At 35.7% G+C, this 9,805-nt stretch overlaps 1 protein-coding gene across 1 annotated transcript; it reads right to left on the bottom strand.

Annotated features, from left to right (window-relative positions):
• Nucleotides 1-1,501: 1,501 nt before the first annotated feature.
• On the bottom strand, nucleotides 1,502-3,067 carry LOC100973323 (olfactory receptor 5H2). The gene has a single exon (XM_008975436.4). The coding sequence runs from the start codon at nucleotides 2,682-2,684 to the stop codon at nucleotides 1,740-1,742; it is 945 nt and encodes a 314-aa protein (XP_008973684.3). The 5' UTR covers nucleotides 2,685-3,067; the 3' UTR covers nucleotides 1,502-1,739.
• Nucleotides 3,068-9,805: the final 6,738 nt, after the last annotated feature.

The raw sequence follows: 9,805 nt of genomic DNA, 5'->3' as shown, positions 1-9,805 counted from the left end.
ATAAAATGGTAACATTTCATACACACCTTGAAGAAAGTTATCATTTCAGTTGCAAGTGACTTAGAGGTGAGTTGCAGTAGTAGGGATTCTCTGTGGAGAGAGCTACATGAACGAAAACATGCACCTGACAGAGTAAGGAGTGTACAGAAGTCTCTTGGTAACTCACTTTGGCTGCAACACAGGTTCCATTAAGATAATTGTGGAGGAAGAGTCTCCAGACTTAAACCAAGAAGTTTTTTTGCAAAAGATCTCAAATAATTCAGGGTGAATAAATACTAACTGAGGCATATATATGCATATTATACAATCTGTACAGACATATAAACAAACATATCCATATGTATATATTCATATATAGATATACATACCACATATGCATATAATCTGCTAGCAATGACAGTCCATTAAAAGGTAATTAAGTAGGACATGAATTAATTAAACTTAAATGCACAAATTATATGGCAGCATTGTTTAGGAAATAAGAGACTATAAAAGGATAAGGGAGATACTAACTAGAGTCTTGCAAAACAGACAGGTGAATTGTTTCAGGTTGGGGACCTGGGTGATATAAATGGGAATGTGATGAAATGATACACATAGGAATATAGATGAAATTTTAGTGTTGAAAGAGGAAGAGTAGGGGCGACCTGAAGATGGATCACTCATAATACAGCAAGAGGATGTAGTGTGAGGAAAGCTAAAATGTAAGGACTTTTGAGTCACAAAACATCCATACTCTTGCTTATTTTCACACCTTTCCCAGCCACCCACTGGACACAATGAGATCATATCATTTTAGCATTATTTGATCTTTGGTAATATGCATTTAAGGCCACTTTTTATCCATAACAAATGCTAATAATTATGGAAATATTACTGATTTCCTTTTCTTATTGTTTTCATTTTTTTAATGCTAGAAAAATTGATACCATTTACTTTCTATTCTGGCATTTTTCTTCTCTACATCCATGCTAACTTAATTTTTAAATTATCTGTTAGCTTTCTGAATTCGTTAGCAATATGAATCTTTTCATGTTTTCCAGTGTCATACAAATACAACTGTAAAAGGCCTCTGAAGGCATCGTAAATAAAGAGAGGCAAGTTGCCTCTTCTTATTACTCATAGAAATGAATAGAGATAAAAGTACCCTCTTAGAGTTTGGCCTTGCATTGACGGTTTTAACTCACTTCTCATTTTATGATTGCATTTCCCATTCTATTTATTGCTTCAAGTGATATACGAGTTAAATTCTTATAAGAAGTGAAGTTTGCCAATTCCATAATCTAGAGTAAAAGACCTTTTGAGGGACAGCTGATTCCTGAGATCTTTATCGTCTCAACCAAACACAGATCTGCCACCACAATCCAGTTAAATGTGATGTTTCCAGACTATACAATTCTGTCAGCTGTATTATATTTCCTACTCAAATACTTTTGAGAGGAACTACAGTGCTTTAACACTTAAGGCATTTATAAAGCCACATGAAGAGTATTTAACCTATAAATGTTTTCATTTGTTTTCTGCTTTAATTATCTAATATAACATGAACACCAGGTTAAAATTCCTTGGATGCTTTTGAATAACATATATAAATATTTTAAGGAGTTTATTAGGTATAAAACCCTAAGTCATTAAAATGCTAAAACAATTATATTTACAATAACTTTGAACACTTAGCAAAACACCTTATCTAACTGCAAAATTCTTTTTACTGAAAATGAGAGATATCACTATGAGATCTAAACATTTCTTTTTACCATTTTTGTGAATGAATCTATTACTTGTTTATTTCTCAGACTGTAGATAATGGGATTTAGCAAAGGAATTATGATTGTATAAAAGACAGAGTCTATCATATCTTGGTCATCTGCTTGTGGAGATGCAGGGCGCAAATACATGAAGAGAAGTGGGCCATAATATAAAGAGACAGATAAGAGATGGGCTCCACAGGTGGAAAAGGCTTTCCTTACGCCTCTAACAGACTTCTTTTTTAGGATTGTGAAAAGAGCAAATGTGTAAGAATTAAGAACTGTCACAATGGTGAATACCTGAATTGAGCCAGACAAAATAAAAACCATTAGAAAATTAATAGAAGGGTCAGTACAGGAAATCATAAACAGTGGTATAATATCACAGTAAAAATGATGTATTATGTTGGAATTGCAGAAGGTTAATCTGAATATAAGGACTTCATGAATTAAGGCATGGAGGAAGCCACCTAAAAATGAGAAGGCTAACAGCCGTATGCATAGTGAATTGTTCATAATCACTGGATATAGTAAAGGTTTGCATATGGCTACATAGCGATCATATGCCATTGTTGCCAAGAGAAAACATTCTGTAGTTCCACCAAATGCAAAGGAAAAAAATTGAATCATGCATTCAGACAGAGATATCATCCTGTTTTTGGCCAAGAAATTAACCAACATTTTGGGAGTTACTGTGGAAGATATCCAAGCATCAACAAAGGCTAAACTCCCAAGAAATAAGTACATGGGGATGTGAAGTTGTGGGTCATTCCAGATAAGAGCAATCAGACCAAGGTTCCACACAATAGTGATGAGATAGATCACCAAGAACACCAAGAACAGGGGCATTTTCCACTCTGGCTGATATGTAAGTCCTGTGAGAACAAACTCTGTCAGCAATGTTGCATTATCCTGTTCCATGTCCTCATTCGACATCCCTGAAATGAGATGCAGTAAATGTAAAAGAGCATTCACTAAGACTTATACAGCAAATACTGGGGGAGGGAAGTTGATAGAAAAACATACTCTTATTACAATACCCTTTTAATTTTCTTTCATATTCCTGTAATAGATGGAAACTGTTTTGGGAAATATAAGAAATCAAAATAAATGCAATTATTTTAATTCTAAAAATGTGATCAAATAATCTACTTTTAAAATGCAGATGATAGAAATGCATGTAATGTGTGTTAACTTAAGAAAATCACTATTTGTAAATTTAGAAAAGGAGAGAAGACTTATTTCTTATAAGGGATTACAGCCTGCAAGGTGGCCATCAAGTATGCTGGGAAGCATGCCTCTGGCCAAGACCAGAGACAGGCACATCAAAGGAGGAGGGCTTGAGGTAGGAGCTTTAGGCTAAATAAGTTGGCTAAATATACATATTCAACAGGTTACGGGAGGATCTATGAGTATTCATGAAGGTAGTCTTGGCACATGCATATTGAACAAACATGTATGTAACATACAACCCATGTTCACATTGGAGTGGAGACTTAACATTTAAATTTGTTACAGTTAGGCCCTATACATCAAAAGGTCTTCTCAGGACATGAAGGCCCATAAATGCACTGTCTCTGTAAACCAGCCAGAACCAGTCCGTGGTCAGTTTTCCTCTTATCTGGAGAAAGTTACTGACATCAGTCTCTTGTCCAATCAAAGCTGTAGTTATGTCTGGTAGAAGGGGTTCAGTTACTGAGCATCTGGTGCAGCTGCAAATTGTTTTAATCGTGCTTGTCTTGAGGCCAGTGCCTGTTTAGCTACTAGAGAAAAAGAAAAACCTTGTGGCAGTTAGAACACAGTTTATTCTTTAAGTGTAGAGGTGCCTGACTTAAACCTTGCCTGGTGTGGCCTTAGGTTCTGTTTATAATTTGGAATCTTATTGTCACAAAGAATATGTTCTGTCAGTCTTATAATCTCTATCTTAACATTAATACCAGTCAGTTGTCATGTCTAAAGTGCAAAAGAGAGGAAGTATAACAAGGCACATCTGACTTCCCACCCTGTCATGGCTGAGAACTAAGTTTTTACAGTTTTTCTGGAGAACTTTTGGCCAAGAGGGGGTTCATTCTGTTGATGGGGGGCTTTGAATTTTAAGTTTGCAAGTGCCTAGTCCATGTGTATTATAATCTTGCAAATAATGAGGATGAAGAAATAGATTCTAAAGCATTCAGAAAGTAGTGTCACTAGGACTTAGTCACATATTTGATAGAAAAGTAGTATTCAGTGAAGGAAAAAGGAATCACTTTGTGAGTAGGTAGATTGTCATTCAAAATAGAGACTGAGAACTCAGGGGCATTGACAAGTTTGCAGTGTGAGCATGCCTTGAACATGTAGGTGAGAAGTTTAGTATTAGTAATACAATTCTACTAGAGTGATAGAAATAACTTGGGAGTCACTGAAGTAGTTGAAGGCATAGTAATGGATGTCTTACCTATTGGAGAGTACATTAAGAAAAGCATAGCACCAAAAATACTTGATAGTATAATGACCTAATTTCCTTTGGGTATATAGCCAGTAATGGGATTGTTGGGTCAAATGGTAGCTTTGTTTCAAATTGTTGAGAAATCTCCAGGCTGCTTTCCACAGTGGCTGAACTAAAGTATTTCCACCAACAGTGTATAAGCCTTTCCTTTTCTCCACAGCCTCATCAGCATGTTTTGTTTTTTAATAATAGCCATTATGACTGGTGTGAAATGGTATCTCATTGTGATTTTGATTTGCATTCCTCTGATGATTAATGATGAGCATTTCTTTTTTATGTGTGTTGACTGCCTGTATGTCTTCTTTGGAGAAGGATCTGTTCATGTCCTTTGCTTATTTGTTAATAGGGTTACATTTTTTTGCTTGCTGATTTGTTTAAGTTCCTTATAGATTCCTTAGACCTTATAGTTCCTTATAGATTCCTTAGACCTTTATTGGATGCATAGTTTGCAAATATTTTCTGTCATTCTGTAGGTTGTCTGTGTACTCTATTGATTATTTCTTTTGCTGTGCAGAAGTTCTTTAGCTTAATTAGGTCACACTTGTCAATTTTTGTTTTCATTGCAATTGCTTCTGAGGACTTAGCCGAAAATTCTTTGCTAAGGCCAATGTTGAGAAGAATACTTCCTAGGTTTTCATCTAGGATTTTTACATTTTGAGGTCTTACATTTAAATATTTAATCCATCTCAAATAAATTTTTGTATATGATGAAAGGAAAGGATTCAGTTTCATTCTTCCACATATGGCTAGCCGCCATCCCAGCACCGTTTACTGAATAGGGTATCCTTTCTCTGTTGCTTGTTTTTTGTCAGCCTTGTTGAAGATCAGATTATTCCAAGCGTGTGGCTTAATTTCTGAGTTTGCTACTCTGTTCCATTGGTCTATGTGTCTGTTTTTGTACCAATACCATGCTGTCTTGGTTGTTAAAGTCACATGCACTCCTATGTTCATTGCTACACTATTCACAATGGTAAACACATGGAATCAATCTAGGTGTCCAGCAGGGGTGGACTGGATTTTTAAAATATGGTACATATACAAGATGGAATACTACTCAGCCATAACAAAGAATGAAATCATGTACTTTGCAGCAGCATGGATGCAGCTGGAGGCCATAATCCAAAGCAAACCGACACAGGAGCAGAAAACCAAATGACACATGTTCTTATTTACAAGTGGGGCTAAACATTGAACACACATGGACATAAACATGAGAACAATAGACACTTTGGACTAGTACATGGGAGAGGGAGGGGAGAATGGGTGGAAAAACTATTGAGTACTCTGCTCACTAACTGCATGCAATATTCCCATGTAACAAGCCTGCATATATTCTTTCTGTATCTAAAATAAAAGTTGACTTTTTTAAAAAAAAAGAAAAACAGCTTGAGGAGTTATATTGAAAGGTAATATAGGGAATGGATGTCATTTATTGGATGGTCAACATCTGATACTTCTTTCTCTCCCACACGGATCTTAGTGGCAGACAAAGGATTTGACTTTGGTCTGTGTAATCAAACCCACTCAACCTAGATTTGGATATAGAGAAATGGAGACAAATGTACATGGACAATAAAAAAAAATTAGTACAAAGGCAGTTGAAGCAAAAATTTCAAGATCTCAGAACATGCACCCTGCATTTAAAAAACAATGGTACAGATAATATAAGCTGTGTCATTGGCAGTTCAGCAGCAGAGAAAACCACACTCATGAAGCTACTGTTGGAACAGGATTTTGGCTGTTGACTGGCTGCCTTGCTTCCTTCTGTTCCTGCCATTGTTTTCCAGTGAATTTCTCCAACTTTCCTAGCATTTATATGTTAAACTCAATATCCATTCAATAACTTATTTCCTGTTGCAGCCCCCCAAAACCTGGATGTTCAAAAGAGAGATGAGGGAGAGAACAGAAAAGGATATTGAACAGAAGGATCAAGGGAAGAAGCAGGAGGGAAACTAGAGAATTGAGTGTTGGGGACATAAAGAAAGGAAAGATACAAAGAATGACAAAGTGAAGTACAGGGCCAAATGCCAAAATAAATGGTTTAGTAGGACAAGAAGTGAAGGAAAATCACTGTGCTGAGAATGTACATGATTTTTAGTGGCTTTAGTGAGAGCAGTTTCCCTTATGTAATGGAATAAAGTTCAGCAAATAAGACGTGAATGGGAAACAAATGGCAAAACAGTGAGGTGATGAAATAGAGTACTCTATGAAATGTGGAGAATGGTTAGCATTTGTCTGCTGCTCATACACTAGTTTAATATTTTTTCTTCTGTAGAATATTTAAGAAAAGTTCTCAAAAGAAAATATAGACAAGACAGAGGACAGCAAGATATTTAGAGGAGAAAAGGGACAGAAAAAGTGGAAAGGGAAATTTGTGTGGGTGAAAATAAGAAGGAGGAAGAAAAATAGGCAGAGAATAATTATGCCATATAGGGGTAAGTGCAAAAAAGACAAGCCAAAAAAGAGATAGAGAGGAAGTCTGAGAGAAACATAGAGGCAAATAAAGGGAAAAGCTCAGAAGCTTGGGTTGAATGTGTGCATTAACTCTGATGTTCATGAATATGACAGAGAGCTCTGAGAGTATTTTCACTTTCTTTTTTAAAAAATTCAGTTTGTTTTCCTTTGGAATTTGTGTATGATGAAGAGACTTTTACTTAAAATTTTACCCATAAATGTTCCACTGTTCATGACCATATTGGCACTGTCTGAAAGTTTATTCCATATTCAAATGTTGCTATATCTTTATTATTATGGAGCTTAAAATGAAATTTCTCAAGAAATCTTGCTGATAGTGAGAGCACTTTATTCTCCATCAGCATTTTGTTTGATTGCTTGTTTTTTAGCAGAATTAAATAAACCAAAGACGGGATCCTGAGACAGACTATATAAAGAACAAAGGGCAATAATTCCGCTTGTTATGTAAATTTTTATATAATTGGTTTATTCCATTCAAACCCAATTAACAATATAATCAAACATTCTCAAAGTCAATTTATGCGGGTACTTTTTAAAATTATAAATGTCGAAAAAGGTAGGGGAAGTATATTTGCTGCATATTTTCTGAGATGTATATATGTGAATTACTAGTATTATTTATAAATAAAATACTCAATAAAAATATATTTATTTCTATGTACTAATTTTATGTATTTATTTATATGCCTATATTTAATATGATCAATGAAATTATTGCCATAAGTGGTGATGATATAGAGGAGTTAATATTTAATTAACAGATCTTAAAAGTTTTAATCAGAAATGTTGACTACACAGAATAAACCTTTATGTCAGAATCATCAGAAAGATTTCTTATATAACCATAGAAATGAATTAAAACTTTAAACCCAGTTTTAAAGCATTTAATGTTCTAGTTATCCAGAATTTATCTTACATAGTCATTAGAGTTGGGTTTAAAAGATAATATATAAGGGTTCAAAATTTTATTTTATAGTTATTTTGCTTATCTAGATTTTAGATAAGATTTTAGACATAGATTTTAGTTATTTTGGTTATCTAGATAATAAAATAGGAAGATTATTCACTTATTTTGTTCCATTTGCCCCTGGCAATTTTGGTATGCTGTAAACCAAATACAAAATTATTATAAATTAAATAGCATTTTAGACTTTCATTAAAAATAATAATATGAAAAATAATTTCTCTCTTACCAATATTATAAGAAATTACGGAGATCCTTCAAAAGTGTTAGGCTTTCTAAAGCATAGAAAAATGCATAATAGAACAGAAATGACAATAACACAGGTAGGAATTCTTTGCACACTGATTCATTATGGAGGCTTCATTTTCAATCTTAGGAAAATGTTGCTAACATAAATTTGCTTTCATTACAAGGGTTCACCAATTGTATCTCTTTATTTTTGCCAGGAGAGGATGGTGTGGAGAACTGAAATTCCCCTAAGAACACCTTAGGATTCCCTATAGGGTAAAGTGAAGATCTTCAACTGGGCGTTGTGGATTTAGACGTGTATGAGAAATCCAGATTATCCTACAGGGTATTACAAAGCTCAGAATGGTAAACTTTAAGTCACTGTAGCTAGTTCTGATTTTTACAATTGAAATTACACTTGATGCCACTATTTTCCACAAGTGATGCTTCTGACATTTTATGCAAACTTCAGTTTATATATAAAATTGGATGCTCTGAATGCTTTGATTAGCATGGTCTTACCTGAGCTAGTTAAAACATGATTTTAATAAAACCAAAGATCAAGATTTCCTTCAGAAGCCAACTCCAAGTGAAGTTGTCCTCCTCATGCGAACTATAGCTTAAATTCCAGACATAACAGCTTAGCTTCCAGGTGAGCTGATATCTGATGATAAATTTTACTAGGCAAAGCAATCTTGCAATTTATCGCTACCCAGTTCATGCTGTAGGTATGTTTTATAATAAAAATGTTATCATAGGAGCAATTGGGGAGGTTAGGAACCTTGTAGCCTCTGGCTGCAAGACTCTAGTGCCATAATTTCTAACTTTGTGGTGGTTAGGTCCACGACTATGCTAAATGTCATGCCCAGGGTTAGGTTCCAGCCCATGCTGAGGTTCCGGGGAAGGGGTGGGTGGCAGATAGCTGAAAGACACTCGGCAGGGTGGTGTAGGCAGGTGAAATGTAGTTTTATTCAGCAGCTTTCTGGTCAGCAGCTCTCTTACACTGTCTGTCTTTATGTCAGCTGCCTGTCTTTATGTCAGCTGTCTGTCTTTATGTCAGTTGTCTGCTCTGGCTCTGCAGCTCCTACCGCCCCTGTGCCTGCAGCTGCACTCCCTGGCCTGCAAGCTGCACTCCCTGGCCTCTCTCTTTATGGGGAGAGCAGCTTAACTCTTTCACTCTGGGCACAAGCTGGTTCCTAGCTCCCTCCTGCCAACCTTCAAGGCAACTGGCTCTCCCTTACAGGGGTCAGTAGTGTTACTCTCTCTTCAGGTGCATGCAAGCTGAGTCTGTGCAGTGTCAGCAGGGCAGTTATACCCTTTTCAAACAATAGTGGCTCCAATCCAAGTATGAGCTTATACAAACAGATTATATAACAAGTGGAGTTATATGCCTGTGCTCCAAACTCATGCAGGCCTAGATGTCTGCCTTAGCCTAATTCCCTGTACCTTACGTTGGCTAATTGGTTAGTTTTACAAAGGTGGTTTGGTTCCCAAGGAAGGAGGGGGTTTTTGTGAGGGGCGGTTATCATCTTTGTTGAAACTATAAACTAGTTCAATTTAAACTAAATTGATACCAAAGTTAGTTCAGCCTACATGCAGGAATGAAGAAGGGTAGCTTGAAGGTTAGATGCAGTGTCTCATTTTCTTATGTCAGATTCACTATCATAATTTTCCTATGTGAGATTTTTCTCATTGTCATAATTTTTGCAAAGATAGTTTCATCTATATTGCAGGGGATTATCCCTTACCTCATAATCCTGAATCTACTAAACATTTGCTTTGTTATGTTTTCACTCCTAATAATAAGAAGAAACTAGACAAATGCCTTATAAAGTCAGTTTCTCCAATTAACCAGGTCTGCTTGCCTTTTTCTTTTTTTTTTTTTTTGAGACAGAGTCTTACTCT

Source organism: Pan paniscus, chromosome 2 (assembly GCF_029289425.2).
Source record: "Pan paniscus chromosome 2, NHGRI_mPanPan1-v2.0_pri, whole genome shotgun sequence".
Classification (NCBI taxonomy): Eukaryota; Metazoa; Chordata; class Mammalia; order Primates; family Hominidae; genus Pan; species Pan paniscus.
The sequence above is the reverse complement of the archived record's forward strand: the minus strand, read 5'-3'. Positions and strand labels throughout refer to the sequence as shown.

Bases quoted from the DNA above. Each gene is read 5' to 3' on its own strand.
- LOC100973323 (XM_008975436.4), bottom strand. From the start codon at position 2,684: ATGTCGAATGAGGACATGGAACAGGATAATGCAACATTGCTGACAGAG.